This window comes from Oryctolagus cuniculus, chromosome 6 (assembly GCF_964237555.1).
Source record: "Oryctolagus cuniculus chromosome 6, mOryCun1.1, whole genome shotgun sequence".
Classification (NCBI taxonomy): domain Eukaryota; kingdom Metazoa; phylum Chordata; class Mammalia; order Lagomorpha; family Leporidae; genus Oryctolagus; species Oryctolagus cuniculus.
Window position 1 is genome coordinate 142,620,158 of NC_091437.1, and position 21,649 is coordinate 142,641,806.

At 43.5% G+C, this 21,649-nt stretch overlaps 1 protein-coding gene across 1 annotated transcript; it reads left to right on the forward strand.

Moving 5' to 3' along the window:
• The first annotated feature begins 947 nt into the window (after positions 1-947).
• AARD (alanine and arginine rich domain containing protein) lies at positions 948-6,592 on the forward strand. Its single transcript, XM_002710600.5, has 2 exons — positions 948-1,361; positions 5,541-6,592. The coding sequence occupies exons 1-2, from the start codon at positions 1,038-1,040 to the stop codon at positions 5,706-5,708; spliced, it is 492 nt and encodes a 163-aa protein (XP_002710646.1). The 5' UTR covers positions 948-1,037; the 3' UTR covers positions 5,709-6,592.
• Positions 6,593-21,649: the final 15,057 nt, after the last annotated feature.

Below are 21,649 nucleotides of genomic sequence, written 5' to 3' on the forward strand. Positions count from 1 at the left end.
TAGCCTCATACCTTAGTTTGCTTATGTGTAGACGAGAGAAACCAACGATATTGACCTTACAGGGTTGTTGTGAAGATTAAATGAGGTTAATACATGCAAAGTACCTGGCACATAGCAAACACTAATAATATTAGTTTGTATTGCCTTCAGTGCCTGCCACAGACCCTGGAACACCAGATGCAACTTGTAAATCCTTATTGAAGGAATAACTGGAAGGTGAGAGTTCTGTGTGAACACTTCTGCTACTGTTTTTCCTTTGTAACTGCATTCTATGATCACATTCAAGTTTTGATTGCTCATTCCTTTTTAGAAATCCACAGTAAGATGTTTAAAAGGCAGTAGAATATGTTCATTGATAGAGGACATACAAGTAATATTGGCACATGATTACACTGAAATGAAAAATTACAAAATAGAACAGTTTGGGGTATAGGAGCCTTTTATTTCTCATTTTAACCCCTTCATAAATGTGGGCATGCAGAAAGGCACATGGAGTTTAAGACTCACAGGCACGTGCCATTAGACTTGTAGAAGCATGATTTTTCTTAACACACGAACGGGCCTAGCCTCTCCCTCTGGTCTCTGGGCAATATCTGGGGATCTGGAGTACCAGATAGATGATTGAAAGTCATGAAGAATGGTTTTGGAAAACGAAGCAACTGAGAAGACTTTTGTTTAAAAATACTCAACCTTTGGTCCCAAATCTTCCATCTGTAGCTCGGTTTCTACCTACATGACAATTGCTCAGCCTCCAAGACTTCTCCCTAGACTCTCCCTTTCATTGTAGGGCACAAATAACCACCCAGTTGAAAGCTACTCGGAGTTTAAGAACTGCCGGCTTCCTCTGTTGCTCAAGAGAGGTATCCAGGACAGAGATGCCTGGCCGCACTGGCCTCTCTGGGGGCGGAGCCACAAGGGCCTCCCACGTGGCGGGGTCCAGGTTCCGTTAATTACCTCCGCCCCGCCACTCCCTCATCTTCAAACTCAGAAACAGCTCCTAAGCAAGAGCGCGGCAGAGGGCACCGCGAGTCTTCGCCATGGGCCTTGGGGACTTCGGAAGCAGCAGAGAGGAAGTTTCGCGGGCAGGCCTTGGAGAAGCAGGCAGAGCTGGGCTTTGGCCCCCAGCCCCAGGCCCGGCGCGCGGCTCCCCGGGGGCCGGCAGGAGCCTGGACTTGCAGGAGCAGGCCCCCGCTGCCAGCCTGCGGCTGGAGGACTTCCGACGGCGGCTGTTGCGCGCCTTCCAGAGGGCGGTGCCGCGCGGGGGCTCCAGACGTGCGCGGGAGGCGGCGGAGGCCGCGGCGCGGGAGGAGCAGAACCGGGAGCGCGTGGAGGGCGCCCTCGCCGGGCTGCGCGCGGAGCTGGTGAGCGCGGGCTGGGCGCCGGCTGCCTCGGCTGCGCTCGCGGGCTCCTGGGTCCTCCGCCGCGCTGGCCACGGCGGCTGTTCCCGGTGAAGGAGAGCGGGCCGCTGCCCTACTGATCTTCCCGGAGGGGATGTTGACGCCCAGCCTCCCCCCAGCATCCATGGGTGCCTGATCCGCCGCTGTTGTCCCCAGATGCCTCCACCTAAAAAGTTTCTATAGTTTTGTAACGCATTGAATGTTCCCTGTAGGTCACTCTTAATAGGTGCGTGTTGAGAGCTTGGAGGAGAAAATTCAATGATTTAAACTTTTTCATGGACCTGCTGGAGGGAGTCCACCAGCAACGGTTTCTTATACCCTGCAAGTTGCTCTTATCTTTCCCCTTTGTTGAGAATTAAGAAAACTAGAAATAATACGATTTCCATAAAATTGTAGCTTTTGAACCTTAGGGAGTTCGGGTCTGAATTCTTAACAGGAGGACGTGTAGGTAAGTATTTTAGGTGACTTTTCTTAATTAAAAACAAAAAACGAGTGAATAGAAGCATTTCAAACTTGAAAATAGCGCTGCCAGTGAATGTGTGTAGTGGAGGCTTGACCTCCTTTGCCTTGAATACCAATAAAATTAACCACCACTTTAGAACTGAGTGAGCCATCTGTAAGTGGTCTGATTTAAGAACCTTACCAGAATACTAGTTTCTTTCTTTCTTTGAAAAGGCTATAGTGGTTGGTGAGGGTAGAAGAGAAAGATATTGAGAGAGATCTCCTATCTGCTGGTTCACTCCCCAAATGTCTGTAACAGTTGGGGCTGGGCCAAGCCAAAGTCGGGAGCCTGGACCTTCGTCCTTCCTCTGGGTCTCCTATGTGGGTGGCAGGGACCCAAGCACTTGAATCTCCCAGGGCGAATTAGCGGGAAGCTGCGTTGGAAGTGAGGTGGGACTGGCGCTAAGGGGGTACAATGTGGAAGGTGGCTGTCCCAAGAAGTAGCTTAACTGCTGTGCCAAACACCTGCTCCCATTATAGTGTTCTTTTTAGATATATTTATTTATTTGAAAGGCAGGGTTACAAAGAGAGAGAGAGAGAGAGAGAAAGGGAGATTGATCTTCCATCTGCTGGCTTAATCCCCAGATGACTACAATGGCAAGGGCTGAGCCAGGCCAAAGCCAGGAGCCAGGAGCTTCATCCAGGTTTCCCATGTGGGTGCAGGGGCCCAAGCACTTGGTCCATCTTCTGCTGATTTCCCAGGCCATTAGCAGAGATGGATTGGCAGTGGAGAAGCCAGGCAGGAACCAGTGCCCATGTGGGATGCCAGCATTGCGGGTTGCAGCTTTCACGGCCCACCCCATATAGTTTTTCTAATAGTGGTGCTGTTGAGATAGATCTCTTGCCCCCCCCCCCCCCTTTTTGTCAGTAGACTCTAGATTACTTTGAATTTACTTGGTTTCTGAGTTTAAGAAAGGTAGTATGATACTAAGCCTAGTCTTAGACATGCTGAATCTGAATCTGACAGAGGGTGTATTATATCTGATTCAACCTCATTGAAGAAAATACCAGGTTTTTATTCTGAGTCTACACAGTGAGTCTACAGAGCTGGGTAGCAGAGCCACCTTGTTAGATTCCTGGGGTCCTGTGCAAGGCTGGAAGGCTGAGATGCAGCCTAGTCATCGCTCTGCTGCTGATCCGGATAGTATTACTGCTGTTCTGTGCGCCAAGGTTGATTCCCAAGTAAATGAAGAGCTGATACTCAGTATTTCTGAGACACCTTTAATATTCTTATCAGCTGCTCCACCAGAGAGTTTGCGACAAGTTATTGGGGATCAGGGAATACAATTCCAAAGAGATGAGGTTTCAGATCCCAGCATTACCATTTACAGGCTCTGCTGACGCTTGTTGGCCTGACAACATTGAGAATGTTAAATTGCGAGTATGAATGTGTGTTTACTCATCTATAAAATGGAGACAACAATCCTAAAAGATTTCTGTAAAGATAATATGAGATGATGAGTGCTCACACCATAGGCACTATTTAGTAGCTCTTATTATCACCATGGTTATTGTAATATACCACAGGGATTGATAAAAAAAAAAGTGACAGTTACATACATATCAAAAGTCAAGAGTTTTCTGGAAAGGAGCCAGATACATATAGCAGTAATATGTTCTTGGGCTACAGACCATGGTGAATATCTTGACCAACCATTTCACCAATGTGCTACTAATAATGAAGAAGAGGAAACAGTAGATGCTTTAGCTTAACATCATTCCCACTTTCAGAAGGAAGAGTTTTAGACATGGGCTGTTAATCAGATTTCTGTAGGAATTAGCAGACACCTGTATATACTTGAACATGCATTGCATATTAGGATGGTATTTATGTCAGAAACATTGATGAGTAATTCAATTTGTTTATACTCCTGCTGTTGTTTATACTATTTTCTGTTGTTTCACTTGGTCTTCTTAGTGGGATGCATTGATTTCTAGCATCTGTAAGTAGATTTCAAGGTTCTGTATGTCTCAACTTGTATGCAGATTTTTATGTGCATAAAGTACATTTTTTTTCTGCAGAGAGTTCATAGCTTTCACTAGATTCTCAAAGGAATCCATGATGAAAGAAAAGTTAAAGACCCTCCTATTGTTGTTTGCATTTCCTAAGTGTGAATTACACATTTTAACCATGGTCAGTCATTAGCAACATTTTTACTCCTGGGATTTGGCATGAAGGTACAAGATGGATATTCATAGATTCATTCATTCATTCATCCACTCGGTCTTTTACCAATCACACAAAGAACCTACCCCCAGACAGGGCGCTCACAGTTGGGGATGCAGTTATGAATAAGAAACAAATTCTGCCTTCATCATCATCAGTCCAGTCTAGTCTAGATGTTATGAGGGTTACATGTACAGTGTGCTGCAGAACAGATGTCAGAGGAGTTGGCACTTGGCTGTGTTCAGCCAGAAGAGAGGTGATAAACGCATCTTAAACAGGGGTGAAGAGAAGGTGTGGCTCAGCGAATCAGAGACTGGCAAGGCTTCTGACCAGCTGCAGCGGGAGCTGGCATGGGGGAGAGTGCCAGGAAGCTGGGCAAGGAGAGTGATTGCAGAGCACCTGGGCTCCATTAGGCGCTGCAGCTTCCTGTAGATAAGGCGCAGGTGTTTTTTTTTGTGGTGGTGTGTCGTTACTGTTTGCTGCATGTTCTTTTACTTTGTTCTTTGCTAATTCTTACAGTCAGAGAAGTGCTTCCAGATGCTGAAGAATGAAGAAAAAATGTCTAGCAAGAAAAGTGAAGATAATTTTATCCAGTAGCTTTATGTGAATTGGGAAGGGACCAGTGGTATTTGTTCCTACCAGCACAGTGCCCTGGTTCATCATAAGGCGATTACTGTTGACAGGTTGATGAAGGGTTTTAAGCAGAGTAAGTTCTTAATGAACTCCATTAAACAAGACCTTAATTGAAGAAATTTGCAAGCAAGGTGACCATTAGTTTCCAGCTATAATATAAAGATTATGTCAGATTAAGCTTTGTTGGACTGCCTCCTATGTAACGTCCTAGAAGTCTTTTTTTTTAAATTTTAACACATGAGGGCCTTCATAAAGTCCAATTGGAGGAAGTATAAATCAGTCTCACTATATAACAGATTTCACTCTAGAGTGAAAAAGTGTTAGATTATATAAGTACACATAACTATACATGTGCCTCTAAGGTGTCGTTAAAGGTTTTTGCTAGGCAGGGAGACTGTTTAAAATCCTGAAAACTTGAAATGACAAGTAATCAAGCAAATGGGCCCAGATCCTGAATACTCAGGTGGCCCGAGGCAGTTACCGTGTGGCTCAGAAAGCTCATAAAGATAAACGATTTCACCGTGGATCACATGCCATTGCTTGAAAACAGCCTTCAGTGCCTGGGTATTCGTCATATGGACAGCTTCGTGCATCAGCTATTTTTGTTTTCATTTCAAGGCCATTTCCGAAGCTATTTATATATCCGGATTTTACCTTGTCATATGGAAAGTCAGTTTTATGGGCAGGCCAATGGTAGGAAGAGGAGAATAAGAGAGATACATCTTTCTTGATATCTTATTTTCCTTTCCCACAAACTCCTTATTTCTGCTGTGCAGTCAGAGAGCAGTTTCATTTGATCTGTATCTCGGGCTAATAAAAATCTTTATTGTTCTAACTTTTAGCTGGAAATGCATTTCCAAAACCGTCAGCTGGCCAGAACTCTGCTGGATTTAAACATGAAAATGCAGCAATTAAAAAAGGAATATGAACTGGAAGTTGCAGGGGAATCTCCAGGTCTGGAAGATAATGCTGAGAATCTGGACAATGGAAATGCAGAAGTGAAGATCTGAACCCCCAAGTCACACAGACAACTGTGGACCAAGTTCTAACTGTCACATCTTGGATACCTTGCATAAGCTTTGAGGGATAATTTGTAGACCGAACACTTAGATGTCAAGGAAAGGTGACAGAAAACATGATGGGGGAGAATGGAGGGAGAAAATGGTGTTGCTGTGTTTCCAGATTATTTATCCTGGCTGGAACATAGAGTTAAAGCAAGCATGGGTGAGCGCCTTAGTGCTGACTCCCAGTGTTCCATCCTGTGTCACCTTGCCTTTCCAACTGCCTGAACTTTCAGAACCTGATGTTTTCATCCTGCTTGATTATTCAGTCTTTGTTCAGCAGCCTGTTTTTCTCCCAGCTCGTTTTTGGAGAATGACGTCCACCTGCCCTGTAGGTGGCCTGCCTTTCAGAGTGCCTCGGCCTCCTTAGATACAGGCATGTGGACCACGGCAGACCAAGCCGCTGTCCCTGGGGCTTTCTGAGCTGGTGCAATGGGATAGATAAATAGTCCCTGGTGGTGGAAACTGTGAAGCAAGGAGCCTGAAGCTGCTAGTGGCCCCGGGGTAAGAATCCCAAGGTCTAGTGACGGGGTTGAAACTGAGCTACTGAGAACACGATAGGCAGGTTGTTGGTTTTCCTTGACCTTGGGGTCAAGCTGTAGAAAACCTCAGGCCTTACTGTTGTTTAGTAACACAATGTTCTTGTGCCCTTCTCATCAGATCTGCCTTTGCCTAACTTAAGTTGGAATTTCATGACTTGCATCCGAAAGTTTTCTAACAATTTCTTTGTCCAGTTTATTGAAGTTGAAATGATTCTTATTGTTTAATTAGAGTATCTTAACAAAAGCCTGAAAGTATTGTCTTTAATTCAAAAAATAAAGTTAACAAAAATATTGCAGCTCTATGTGATATTAATGATTATCTATAAAAATAAAAATTAATGAATAAAAATTCATGTCATTTTAATATTCAATGAGCAGAAATTGGTAATGAAAGACAAAGGAGAACAGATGGGACATGGTGTTTTTCTTTTTAAATCCATGCGTGTTGTTATGTGTGTGTAAGGATCAGAGAATTATCTTGACCCAGTGTAGTTTGTTCTTAATTTTTTTTCCCCACAGTAAGTCAAATATTCTAGCCCTTTGTACTTAATTTTTTCCTAAGTAGGACTCAGTATTACCATCTGCAGCTTACAGGACATGCCAGATGTCACAGGCAGCTTCCTAATATTTGCTAACTTGACCTGTTAACATGCAAACCGACAAAATTATTATTGGAAAACAGGTTCCCTATTTGTTTCTTCTTTTTAATTTTATGGAATTTGTATGGAGTTCCTTGTGGCCTGTCATTTCAAAAAGCTTCTACTTAAGTAAGTGCTGGGGCAACCACTTGCAAGTGCATTTCCAAGGTTAACATTTATAAATTGTGTGTTTTGTTTCGAAAATACTCAAGGCAAATTCACTGTATAAGCACAATGTCTTAGAGAATACATATTGCTGACTTTCATTAGTAGTCAGTGAGTAATTATACCGATAATGTACTATATTAGAGGTCAAAGAAAAAAGAACTTCTGAAAATGGATTGCTGATTTTCACGTTTTCAGACCAAAAAAAAGTTGCTGTTTTATTGCAAAGGTTTAGTCATCGCCTTCTTTCCCGCCTCTTTCAGTGATAAATTTTAGTTCACTGTTTCTTTTAGGGGTCACAGAGGCAGAAACACAATAAGAACCTCTTTGTTTTCAAAAGTATCTTCTAGAAGTCCTAATCAGTGTTTTTGCTTTGCTTCTGCTCCACTCCAGTTGACATCCCTGCCTTTTGTTAAAGTAGCAGAAACCCAATGATTATTTGTGTGTTTTCTTTGAGATGCGCTCAGATGTTTGTTGTTTGCTTGCTGTGTTGGCTGGTGGCTCACGGGCAGCCAGCAGGACACTTTCTGAGAGTTGTGAGGCTGTGCCTACAAAAGCTTGCTTTCCCCTCTTTCTGGGGTTTTAAAATAAGCTAGGGCAATAGTATGACATTTTAAAGATATGAGATAGAAGGGACCAAACTCGTGCCAGCTGGAGGGGAAAATGAGAAAATAATTATAGCCTAAGTTATGCATCGGGGCAGCAGTAACTGAACAAGCTGAAGAAAATTAAGCTGTTCTAAAATACTAGAGAGGGCCAAGAGAAGAGACACCTAAAACAGTTCTGTGAGGAAAATGGGGTGCTTGGCTTTTTTAAATGACCCTGTTTCTCATAGCTTTAATTATGTGGGGTGGGGAGTAAAACCACTTTTAGCAGGAAATGGGTTTTCACTCCATGGTGCTTGTTTAGTACCTACCAGTGAGTAGGTGCCAAATTAATTCTGACAATTAGCAGCCGTATACAGGTTGTTAGGCGTTAAATGCCTTTACAGGTGGCCTGGATGAAGCCACATTAGGTCTGGCTTGCCAAGCTACGGCTGTAACAGGTGCTTCTGTGGCTTCCAGCCTGGGGACAGATCAGAGTCGCTGTGGGTAACCTGCACCAGTGTAATTACAAGAATCTCATCTCCCTTAGTCCCTTCCTGGCAGGGTCCTGGGCCTCTGCGCAGCCAGCAGCTCTGCTAGGCCATCAGCTCTGCTTATTTACGGCTGTAATCACTGCCAGAGGCTCTCCAGGCCTCGGACTTGGTGCAAGGCCCTCCAGTGCCAGCTGCCTTCTCTCTGGGTAGCGTTCACTGTTGCTGCTGCTTCCCTGGCCACCGCCTCTCTTGCCTCTTTACTGACCTATGAATGAGAGTTATGGGAGTGTAAGAAATACGCTTAGGATTGGGGTTCAATCTGGGCCATCCGACGTCATCATCTGGCAATAAGACTCTGAGATGGATGGATGCTTCTCATGGCTCGTGTCAGGTGCTCCTTCTCAGGGGTGGGGCACCTGATCCTCACACTCATGAAAGTTGGGGGTTAAGGAGCTTCCCCTCTTTAGGAGCAGTAATGCATCAGTTCTCGCTATCACGACCAGCAGAGCTGGGGTCCGTGGAGTGGAGTGAGCCTTGCGGCACCAGCCACCATTCCTGTGCCAGTCACCATGCCAAGGATCCCACATATTTCAGCTTATCTAATTCTCGTAGCCATTTGTGGTAGTGTAGGCCCTGCTCTTGGAGTCATTTGACCTTGTTATTTAGCTCTGGCTCTGCCACTCACCACTTATGTGACCAAATGAAATTGACTTTCCATTTTTTAGGTCTAAAGAAGTTGGTGAAAATTGTACCTGCCTTATTTACACCTTGAGAAACACAAAGTGGAAAGCCCCCCAAAAGGTGTGGGGGGATGAGCAGTGATGCAGGTTCTTCTCACTCATGTCTCTCTCCCGTTTTTTTTTTTTTTTTTTTTTGACAGGCAGAGTGGACAGTGAGAGACACAGAGAGAAAGGTCTTCCTTTGCCGTTGGTTCACCCTCCAATGGTCGCCGTGGCCGGCACACTGCACTGATCCGAAGGCAGGAGCCAGGTGCTTCTCTTGGTCTCCTATGGGGTGCAGGGCCCAAGCACTTGGGCCATCCTCCACTGCATTCCTGGGCCATAGCAGAGAGCTGGCCTGGAAGAGGGGCAACCAGGACAGAATCCGGCGCCCCAACCGGGACTAGAACCCGGTGTGCCGGCGCCGCTATGTGGAGGATTAGCCTATTGAGCCGCGGTGCCGGCTTCCCGTTAGTTTTATGGGATCTTACCACCTTCTGGATTTAGACCTTCCCTAATCCTGTTTTGTCATGACACCTTTACATCTCTCCACTGCTCTGCTGCCCTGACTGCTCACTGTTAAGGTGGTGGCTCTGAGTGCCTGCTCATAACTGATAAATTGATTTACCACACATGGGAACGGGCAGCCAGGAGATACAGAATGCACAATGACTGCTATGTACCAATCCCTGAGTCTGCCTGGCACACAATGCTGTATGCATTAAAGCTTAATTGTCCCAGTATCACTCTGAGATTGGTGCTGTTGCTTTTCCCATTTCAGACAGGGAGAGAATCAGTATTGGAGAAGGGGTATAACTTGCCAGTCATTCAGCTGGCAAGACTGTCAAGAGTCACATCTGGAGGTGGGACAGGTCTGACCATTGAGATCCTCCCAAACTAGTGGGAGGGACTCATGCACAAGAGAACAAATTCAATGTTAGAACAAAGCATGTGTGAATTGCTAGGGACACTCGTTGCAAGAGTCAGGCAAAGGAGGCCTCTAAGATATTAATTGTGTCCCCCTGGACAAAAGCCTTCATTTTGTGTTTCACATCCGATGTAAACTAGTGGGGTGATCTTAAGCAAATTCTCCAGTTTATTTTTAAGATTTATTTATTTGAAAGAGCTCCAGAGAGGCAGAGGCAGAGGTGGGTGGAGAGGTCTTCCATTCGATGGTTCATTCCCTAAATGGCTGCAATGGCTGGAGCTGAGCCAATCCAAAGCCAGGAGCTTCTTCTGGGTCTCCCATGCAGGTGCAGGGGCCCAAGGGTTTGAGCTATCTTCTACTGCTTTCCCAGGCCATAGCAGGCAGCTGAATCGGAAGTGGTGCAGCTGGGACTTGAATCAATGCCCATATGCAATGCTGGCTCTGCAGGTGGCAGCTTTACCTGCTTTTCCACAGCACTGGCCCCTCCAGCTTACTTTTTCATTTAGTTATTTGTTATTTTTATTTGAAAGAGGGAAGGAGGCAGAGGAAAAGAGGGAAGGAGAATAGATAGAGCAAGATCTTTCATTTCTTGGTTAACTCCCTAAATGCCTGCAACAGTCATGGCTGAGACAGGCTGAAGCCAGAGCCTGGAACTCAATCCAGATCTCCCATAAGGTTGGCAGAGATCCAAGTACTCTCAGGATGTGCATAAGCAGAAAGCTGGATCAGAGTGGAGCAGGGACTCAAGCCCAGGCACTCTGATATGGGATGCGGGCATTCTTAACCACTGCACCAAACACTTGCCCTTCCACCTTATTTTGTGTGTAATTTTTCTCTCATTTGAAAATGAGAGGGATACTGGCAATAGCCCCTAAGACATTCCCAGAACTTTGAAACATCTGTTCTATTCTAATCCTGCCTGCTTGTAGCTGCACTCTTCTGTCACTTGCTCTTGACTTTTCAGAACTTCCTGACCCCTGTGAGAGCACAGTGGCTTGAATACTGTTTAGCACTGGCCCGTGGCCACGAGGTGGGTTCTCTAGTGTCTGACCCTTGCCCTAATCACAGCAGCAGCTATTGCAAACTTGAAGATGACAGGAAGGAATTCTTGTCACTCTTGGATACCACCCTGCTCTTCTTACCCACACTGAGGCTGCGAGACTGCAAGAAATGTCGCATTTGCACTTCAGAGGTAGATGAGCTTCACCCAGAGCTTTCCTGTGTGATGAGATGAGAGGCAGCCTGCTGGGAAGGACCCTGCAGGCTGAGAGCAGTGCCTTGTGCAGGTAGATGTGTACCTGGGCAGCCTTGCCGTGGAGTGGGAATCCTGGCTCCTTCACATTCTTACTGTTTTCTAACACTTCTGCCACTCATTTTGCTTGTCTATAAGCACCTGCTCCACACAAGGGTTTGTTGGGAAGAGCCAATGGATTAAAACCTGGGAAGTGCTCAGAACACTCAGGTACTGTGTATTATTACAACAGCCTCCACCAAGTGTTTTGATCATCCTTCTTGCCTATTGGCAGTGCTCAATTCCAGGCAGAGCCTGAGAATTACAGCTTTGCTTTCCCCAGCCCCTCTTGCAAGATGGTTATGGAATCCAGTTCTGTTCAACAAGACATATGGGGATGTTTATTGGTGGTAGGGAGTGTTCTGAGAAATGCTTACATTCCTTACACAAGGAGAAATAGGAGGTAAGCTCTTGTCCTCTCTACCTCTTCCTTTCTTGCTTACAGGCATTATCACATGAAGATCTAAAACTTACACTTGCTGCAGGCATCCCATGACCAATGAAAAGGATGGGGAGAGAAAGGAAAAGCATCAGTATCTTTGATGACATCATTGAGCTGCTCAGTCACCCCGGGGCTGCTTACCTATAGCTGGTCTTGTCCTATGCAAAAATAACAATCAGAAAATCCAACTCTTTAAGCTACTTTTATTTGGCTATTCAGTTGCTGGCCCCAAAAAGAACCTTAGTAACCAACTCTCTAGAACCCCAGCAACCTCTGGGACCAAGGTTCATAATGGGCCCTGTCTGAGGGCACCTGTGACTATCATCAGAAAGGACCCTGTCGCTCCCCCTCTTCATGGAGGAACGACACTAAGCCCTGCCTAGGCTTCATATCCGAGTCACGGCACCATTATGTTGCTCCCCCCTTCGTGGAGGAATGACACAGGACCCTGCGCTGTTCTTTCGTCTGCTCGGCCCTTCCCGGGTTGGCTGCTGTCCCTTCCACCTCCGTGGAAGGGCGGTTCCCCCTGGCCACTTTCCCCACTTCCGCAGGGGAGCAGCACACCACCGGCCGGCTCTCTCGGGGGCTGCACAGGTGTTCCTTCAGATAGATGTTCCCCTTAGATGTTCCTGGTGCATGTTGTCTCTCTCCTCCTTTATAGTCCTCTTCCACCAATCCCAACTCTGCTACCCACACGCCGAGTACGCTGCTCTCCTCCAATCAGGAGCAGGTCCTACAGTTTATTGGTTGAGCTGGAGGCAGCTGGGTAGAAGCTGTTTCTCCCTTCTCAGCGCCATATTGTGGGAGAGCAGATGCATAGAATAAGTCTTAATTCCAGTAACTTAGTCTAGTCCGAGTTGCTCCCCACAGGACCCCAGAGACATCATTTGGAGGCTTAAGTGTTTCACTTGTGTTTTTAGTGGGAACTCTCCACCCTTCAAAATAACAGGAGGATACATTGAAGCATCTTGGAGGGAGATATGTCTGGGAAGAATCTCTCTACTCCACCTGAACTCTGGGGAGACTCTGGAATCCACAGTAATCACTCCAACTGTTGAAAATATCTCCCCATGCTCATCCTATGTTAAGACTGTGCCAATGCCTGTGCAGTCTCCTGCATTTCTGATTCTGCCAGAGAAACCATTTTATTTTTTTTTAGCAACAAAGATGTGAGAACAAAATATTTTCCTCAAGTGTCCCAGGACTGGACAGGTAACAAATCACAGTAAAATGTTTATCAGCTCCTAAATTTTTCTATCAAAGAAATTTAGCAGATTGTTCAGAAACAACCTGAAATGGAATTTGTATAGAAATTGCTTCTAAATTGGCACTGAAGATGTTTGAAATAGGTTTGCCGGGTTGCTGAGAGCATGGCCAAAGTCCTGTGAAATCTACCAACCTCTGTGCTGGGCTTTGTGGTTTATGATGTACTGGGTACATTACAGTTGGCTGTTTTGTGCTTTATAGTTTCTAGGTGCTATCATATCTGACAACCTATTAAATTTAGAATAATCCTATGATGTAGGTATTGCTTGAGACTATTTAACATCTAACTTTTGACAACCACCATTATATCTTGCTTTCCCAAGATGTCATTCCCTTCGAAGACAGTGTTATCTTCTGGAGGGAGAACAGTGTTGGATGGTTTGATGACCATGCAACTCTGAGCTGAAATTGTTGTGCGATAGCTGGTGAGCCACTGATGTTTCTGGGCTTCAGTTTTTGTATTTGCTGAGCAAGGGGTTGAACTTGAAATGGTCTTTAACATTCTTTGGATTAAGCATCATTGTCTCCTGCTAGTTCTTTGAAACAATAGTGTCTCTTTAGGGTAAGTTAGCTTAGATGGTGATATGAAAATATTAAGCTTTAGTGTGTACAACAGAGAGCAATTAAAGAATGAAAGGGACTAGAAAACAAAAGGAAAACTACTGAATTTGAATTTCTGTATTTTATAATTTTGCCTCAGGTTAGCTTCATTAACAGCATGAGTCTAAAATCCCATCTCCTCCCTCTCTCCCTCCCTCCCTTCCACTATGCTGCTGTGAATACTTGGTGCCAGGCACTGTTCTAGGTATTTGTTGAGTATCAGCTTTGAAATAAGCATCTTTTGGATGCTGAGTCTAAGACAATTGCAATGGTTTGAATGTCTCCCAAAGCTCATGTGTTAGAAACTTAATCCCCAAAGTAATATTGTTGAGAGGTGAGAACTTCAGGAGGTGATAAGGTCATAGGGCTCTGCTCTGACGAATGGATTAATATTGTTTGTTATCTTGGGAGTAGGTTTGTGATAAAAGTGAGTTCAGCTTCCTCTGTCATGCTGTCACCCATGGCCATGATATACTGCAGTAAGGGGGCCCTCGCCAGATGTGGTTCCTCAATCTTGCTCTTCCCAGCCTCCAGAAACATGGGTTCCCAGACTGATTTTCTGTTAGAGTGGCACAACATGGACTAAGATAGTAATGAAGACGAAAGACGGGATTCTAGCTCCTACGTAGTTTACACAGTAAATGGGGGTAGGGTGGGTTCCAGAGGATCATTCATTGTTGTAATACAATGTGATACATGCTGTGAAGGGAAAAGTTAGCATACTAGGCGAGTACACGGGAAGTACTCTTAGCCTGGATGTGGTGCTAGAGAGAGGCCTGCTCAGGCAGAGCCAAGGGAGACTCTGAGAGGAAGAAGAGGAGCACATGATAGTTCGAGGCAGAAGCAACTGCACAGGGGAAGTCCAGAGGTGAGCAAAGTCATCATCTATTAAGAGGAGATAAGAAAAGCTAAATCTAGTGGGTGCTTAGAAGGGAGGGGTAAAGTATTAAGAAATGTGCCTACAGTAGTTAAGAGAGGTGGCCATAATGTGATAGGCCTTGCAAGCTCTACTTTGGACTTCAAACCATATGCTAAGAGAAAGGACCAACCATTAAAATGTGTCTAAATTTGTTTCATTATAGCAATATTTGCATTTAGTGCATAAAAGGTGAAATTATTCTCAAAGTTTTACACAAAAACTATTAGTCTAACGGCATGACTTCACTCCCCATCGAAACTATTTTCAATTCTTTCACCTTCTAAATAACATGAATATACTGCTTTCTTTTGTTGATTTTAGACATTATGCTGGCCTGTTGTGATAAATGGCTTTAGCTTTCTTACACTCTGTCCTTCCAATCCTCTCAGTCTTCCTATGTGATTTCATATTTTTCTTCTATTCATATCTGTAACTTTGATTATTGTTCCAAGTCAAGTTAAAGACCATGATTATGCTTTCTCCTTATACAAAATTTTGGTTTTCCTGGTGTTATAGTCTTTGCTCTGTTTATTTTGAATCTCGGGCAGGATTTTCTGACATTTCACAGCTCTGTACAAAAAAACAGACAAACAAAATAAAACCCAACTTCCATTATCTGCCTCTCATAGTTCCTTGTACTTGAGGCTTCCTAGGTTTCTGTATAGGCAATTTTGCTTGTTTCTCATTGATCTCTTCTTCTGAAGGCATTAATGTTTGATTTCCCCTTGATCTGCATGGTCATTTTAGCCTTCTGTCAACTTTTTTTCAATTTCTACTTATTTCTAGTTTAATTGAAGATGATGGGGCTGGCATTGTGGCATCAGGGGTAAAACTGCCACCTGCAATGCCAGCATGCCATATGGGCACCTGTTCAGGTTGTTCACTTCTGATTTGCACCCATGTGGGAGACCTGGAAGAAGCTCCTAGTTCCTAGCTTTGGGCTGGCCCACCCCTGGCTGTTGCAGCCACTTGGGGAATGAACCAGCAGATGGACGATCTCTCTGTCTCTCCCTCTTTCTGTAACTCTGCCTTTAAAATAAATAAATCTTTAAAAAGATGCTATTTGTGTTTATGTTGAGCTGAAGATGTTTAGATGTGTTTATTATGAGCTGAAGATGTTTAGATAGATCTCTATCTTAAAACGAATTGGCTGGTGCCACGGCTCACTAGGCTAATCCTCCACCTGCAGCGCCGGTACCCCGTGTTCTAGTCCTGGTTGGGGTGTCGGATTCTGTCCCGGTTGCTCCTCTTCCAGTCCAGCTCTCTGCTGTGGCCCAGAAAGGCAGTGGAGGATGGCTTGGGCCCTGTGCCTGCATGGGAGACGGGGAGAGGCGCCTGGCTCCTGGCTTTGGATCGGTGCAGCACGCCGGCCGTGGCGGCCATTTGGGGGGTGAACCAATGGAAGGAAGACCTTTCTCTGTCTCTGTCTCTCTAACTCTGCCTGTCAAAAAAAAAAAAAAAAAAAAAAAAACAAAACAAAACAAAAAAAACCTGGAATTAATTGATGAATTGTAAATAGAGGATTCTGTTATTTGCTTTTCAGTAGCATCTCTCAGGTGGAAGGGTGGATGAATCCAAGGGAAACTGGCTTAGGTTCAGGGAGTGTAATGGGCCAGGTGATAGCAGACTGGAGTAAGTTGGTGACTGTGAGGATGTGGGAATGAGGAGGAGTTGGGAGAAAAGAAATGCCCAGATTCTTAGGTTGGAAAGATGGGAAGATGGTAGTGTTAGTTACTAAGTAGAGTGCACCAGAGGATGATGAAATTTTGGATGGGGAGAGATATAATGAGTTCAGTTCTGCATTAATGAGTTTGAATCATCTCTCTCTCCCCATTTTTATATATATATATATATAAACCATAGCATTTGAAACCATAGCAATGGAACAAATTGCTTAAAACAAAGATGTAGATAAGAAAAGTAATTGGATAGAATCCTGATGAGTGTCAACATTTGTCGCTCCCCCTCTTCGTGGAGGAACGACACTAAACCCTGCCTAGGCTTCATATCCGAGTCACAGCACCATTATGTCGCTCCCCATCTTCGTGGAGGAACGACACAGGACCCTGCGCTGTTCTTCTGTCTGCTCGGCCCTCCCTGGGTTTGCTGCTGGTTCTTCCCGGGTTGGCTACCGACCCTTCCCAGGTTGGCTACCATCCCTTCCACCTCCGTGGAAGGGCCGTTCCCCCTGCCACATTCCCCACTTCCGCGGGGGAGCGGCACACTGCCGGCCGGCTCTCCCGGGGGCTGCACAGGTGTTCCCCTTAGATGTTTCCCTTAGATGTTCCTGGTGCATGCCGTCTCTCTCCTCCTTTGTAGTCCTCTTCCACCAATTCCAACTCGGCTGCCCACACGCCGAGTACGCTGCTCTCCTCCAATCAGGAGCAGGTCCTGCAGCTTGTCAAGTTGGTGAGAGGCAGCTGGGTAGAAGCTGTTGCCTCCTTTCTCAGCGCCATATTGTGGGAAAGCAGATGCATAGAGTAAGTCTTAATTCCAGTAACTTAGTCTAGTCCGAGTTGCTCCCAGTTGCTCCCCACAAACATTTGATGACTGGGCAGAGGAAGAGGATTCTATATACAAAAATTCATTAAAAAGGAAGAGAATATGGTGCCAAAGAAAACTAATACAGAGGGCCTATCCAGTGGTTAGGTATAATAGACTAAAAATATCTTTTTGAATTTAATGATGTAAATACCATTGGTGATCTTGGAAATAATTTCTGTGGAATGACAGAAATAGAATATGAATACTAGTGAATTGATAAATAAGTGGCATTGATAAAAGCAAAACAGTGAATGTAGAATATTTCAAATAGTTGGGTTGTTAAAGGAAGGGGGAGTGAAATCTCAGTAGGTACTAAAATGTAGAGTCAAGTTTCTTATTTTTTATAAGATGTAAGGTACTTGAGCATGTTTAAATGCCAATTGATAGCCAAATAAAAGTAGATAACAATGGTGTCACCAAGAGTAGAGGTCAATGTTATAGTGAAGTCCTTGAGAAAGTGAGAGGGAGCATGTGTAAAGCATAAGACACTCTGGCAAAAGATCTGAGTGAGATCCCAGTGGAAAGAACAGGTCTTCAAAGAAGGAGGTACCTTTCTCTGAAGGGAGGAGAGAACCTCCACTTTGACTATGACCTTGTCTAAACAAGATAAGAATCGGAGAACTCAGAGGGCTTCCATAGCCTTGGAAACTCATGACTGGAGCATAGGGAGATTACTGATGCCATAGACAGGAGTGTCAATTGGTAAAGTCAACAACAGGAGTCACTGTGCACTTACTCCTCACGTAGGATCTCTGTCCTTAATGTGCTGTGCATTGAGATTTAATGCTATAACGAGTACTCAAACAATATATTTCACTTTGTGTTTCTATGGGGGTGCAAACTGTTGAAATCTTTACTTAATGCATACTAAACTGATCCTCTGTAAAAAAAAAAATTATCAACTCCCAACTTGACTCTCACTGGGATTAAACATGACAATAGGTCTGATCTGATTTCATCATCATTTAAAAAAATCATCTATTATTTTTCACTTTATGTTTCTGTGTGGGAGCAAACTGTTGAAATCCTTACTTAATGTATACTAAGCTGATCTTCTGTATATTAAGATAATCGAAAATGAATCTTGATGTGAATGGAAGGGGAGAGGGAGTGGGAAAGGGGAGGGTTGTGGGTGGGAGGGACGGTATGGGGGGAAGCCATTGTAATCCATAAGTCGTACTTTGGAAATTTATATTCATTAAATAAAAGTTAAAAAAAAAGATTGGAAAATGGACATCATACTGTTTGTTATAAATAGACATGGTAGAGTACCAGGCACATGTATCTGTTGATGAAAAGTATAGAGTTCTTGATGTCTTCCATTTTCTCTGTGAATTAGTGAAATTCAAGGTCATGTGCTTAGCATGGGAGAAGTAGTGGGAATCAGATCTGAGAACTATGGCAAGGTTTGCAAAAGCTGATACATTGAGTTGAACAGTATACTCCAAAAATGCATATCTATTTGGAACCTCAGAATGTGATCTTTTTTGTAAATAGGATCTTTGCAGATATAACCATTTAAGATGAGGTTAAGGTAGGCCATAAATCCAATTACTGGTGTCTTCTTAGGAAGAGAGACACAGTGACACAGATACACACAGGAGATGGCTATGTGTAGACACAGAGATGTACAGGAAGAACATCCAGTGAAGACAGAGGTAGATAGAGTGTTGCATCTACATGTAGGACATACTGAGCTTTGCTGACCACCAATAAGAACTCCAAGCATGGAACAGATTCTCCCTCATAGCATTTAGAAGGAACCAACTTGACTGACACCTTGATTTTGGACTTCTAGCTTCCAGAATTGTGAGAGAATAACTTTTAGTTGTTTTGAATCACCCAATTTTGGAAATTTGTTAAGGCAGACCTAGGAAACTAACAAATAGAAAAGGTAAAATAAGAGTGCACTAAAGAAACCCAGAAAGACTGAAAGCAATATTCAGACCTTAGCTCAGGTTGGGGATTGTAAATTTATGTTGGCAGTAACTGTACAGCAGCCAGGTTTAACCGAGGGATGGTGAATAGATTTAATCAGGGTATAAATTTTGTCATGCATATGCAGAAGGTGGACAAGGTGACAATGAAACTGAGAATATTTCAAGAGTGAATGCAAAGATGATGAACAACGGAATAAAATGTACTTAGAGTAGGAGTTATACAAAAGGTAGCTGGCAGGCAGGGAGATAGAATGGCATTCAAGGGACAGCTAAAGTAAGAAAGACTGAGTAAGACTCAAATTAGCAAGAGATAAAGGTAATAGGGTTAAGATGACAATGTGAGTTCATAACTGGGGCAAATTGAGGCCATCTCAAGTTCTAGTATGACTGAAGTGTGGTGGGGGTGAAGCCAACGGAAATGAAAATTTCAGAGCCAGAAATTAGATGAGTTAGCCACACTATGGTAAAAATTTTACTTTCCAGTGACTCTTATTTCATCTTTGAAAATGTTTACAACAAAAATACATTGGATTTGAAAACTGAATAAATCAAGTCAATCTCACTTTTACTTCATCCCATGAAAAATTACAGAAAGTGGACTTCCTGTTTGAAACAAATGAAATACCAAGTTGAGGTTTATTTTGAAACTCAAAATGATTTTTAGTTGTTCAAAAATTGAATTTCTTTAAAAAATGGAGAAACAAATTTTAAATATAATCAGTTTTACCTTTAAATATAATTTTATCTTTAAATTTTACCTTAAAAATAATCATTTTTACCTTTCTTACAAATGGCTGAAACTAATCACACAATAACATCATGGCCCTTATAACATATCCCAAAAGTGATGATGTTTGGCTATATGACTACATTTTCACTTAATGAGGGATAAATGAGGTGATTTTATTTATTCTAATAGTTTCCATGCTCATTAGATAAGTACCAAACAAACATAAAAACACCACAGATGATAGATACACAACAAATTTAGAAAATATCTGGGATCACATAAACAAAGAATAGTGTCTGCAAATACTAGCTGATAGAATCAAAAAGGGAGAGAATGATCCAACATGGGAAGTGAGATACACAGCAGACCCATAGAATGGCAAATGTCCTAAACAGCACTCTGGCCTCAGAATCAGCCCTTAAGGCATGCGGATCCAGCCGAAATGCCCATGAGAGTATTTCAGGCATGGAAAGCCAAGACACTCTGGGGGAATAAAAAAACCTAAATGAAAGATCTCCACGAGTGAGATCCCAGTGGAAAGAATGGGTCATCAAAGAAGGAGGTACCTTTCTCTGAAGAGAGGAGAGAACTTCCACTTTGACCATGGCCTTGTCTAAATATGATCAGAGTCAGTGAACTCAGGGGGCTTCCATAGCCTTGGCAGCTCATGAAAAGAGCCCAGGGTGATTACTGATGCCATAAACAAGATGTCAATTTGTTAAGTCAACAACAGGAGTCACTGTGCACTTACTCCTCATGTAGGATCTTTGTCCTTACTGTGCTGTACATTGAGATTTAATGCTATAACTAGTACTCAAATAGTATTTTTCACTTTATGTTTCTGTGTGGGAGCAAACTGTTGAAATCTTTACTTAATGTATGCTAAACTGATCTTCTGTATATAAAGAGAATCGAAAATGAATCTTGATGTGAATGGAAGGGGAGAGGGAGTGGATAAGGAGAGGGTTGCGGGTTGGAGGGATGTTATGGGGGGAAGCCATTGTAATCCATATTCTGTACTTTGGAAATTTATATTCATTAAATAAAAGTTAAAAAAAAAAAGAAAATATCTGGCCAGTATTGATGGTCTTCCACATAGAAGAGTGGCAGCTCTTACATTGCTATATTTTTTAAGTCATCCTTCAATTCATGGGAATAGTTAATGAAATGGAGATAAATACTTTGTAGGAAAGAATATTTAGGGTTAAGATGATCATTGTTTTCTTATAATTAAAGAGCCATGCTGGACAGCCCCATTCTTACATTCAGATGAGCAGCCTCTTCTCCCAGCAATGGGTCCCTGAGGAACTCTGAGATTCAAACCTCTGGGATTGTCCTGAATTCCTGGCCCCAAGAGAGTGGTTTGGTGACCACATAATTCCTACTAAATGGTAGGTTGTATGTTTTGTGGGATTGATATTGACCAATGAAAGCGGTGGTAACACACTCATTTTGGGTGATCGTTATTCCCAACTGAAAATAGGAAGTGTTTGGGACTCTGGGCTACCAACAATCAATAGCCAACTCCTGTGCTTGGGTGCTGTGTGTGGTCCATGTAGCAGCTCTTGCCCTCCGTGGTCTTATTCTTATGACGATCCTCCAGTTGATAACACTGTGGGCACCCCTGTGTCCTCCTGCCATTGGCATGCAGTGTGATTGCCTTATTTCCTCCGCAGGCTTCATGCCACATATGAGAGAGTCCTCCAGATTTGGCTGTACCTGTTTTGAGAACATTTTAGGCTTTTGCTCCACAATTCAAATATGCCCTAATCAACATCATCTCTTGCCTTTAACTGTTATTGAACGTGAATATATTGTAGTCTTCTAACTAGGTCTTAAGTCTTGTCAGATGAGGCATGGACCAATTCTCTTACTGTGCACACAGGCCCTTCTCTTACCTTCCCTGGTGGTGATGCATGTGGAAGGTAAGGGTATCTTCAATATTGGTTGGAAGAAATCACATTTTAGGTTGTGACCATGACCTTTTCCAAAGCTTTCCACTGTCATATATATATCCATATATAAATCTAGTATTTTTCTTCTGCCTGAAGAATTTCCTGAAACACTTTTGGTAGTGCTGGTAAACTT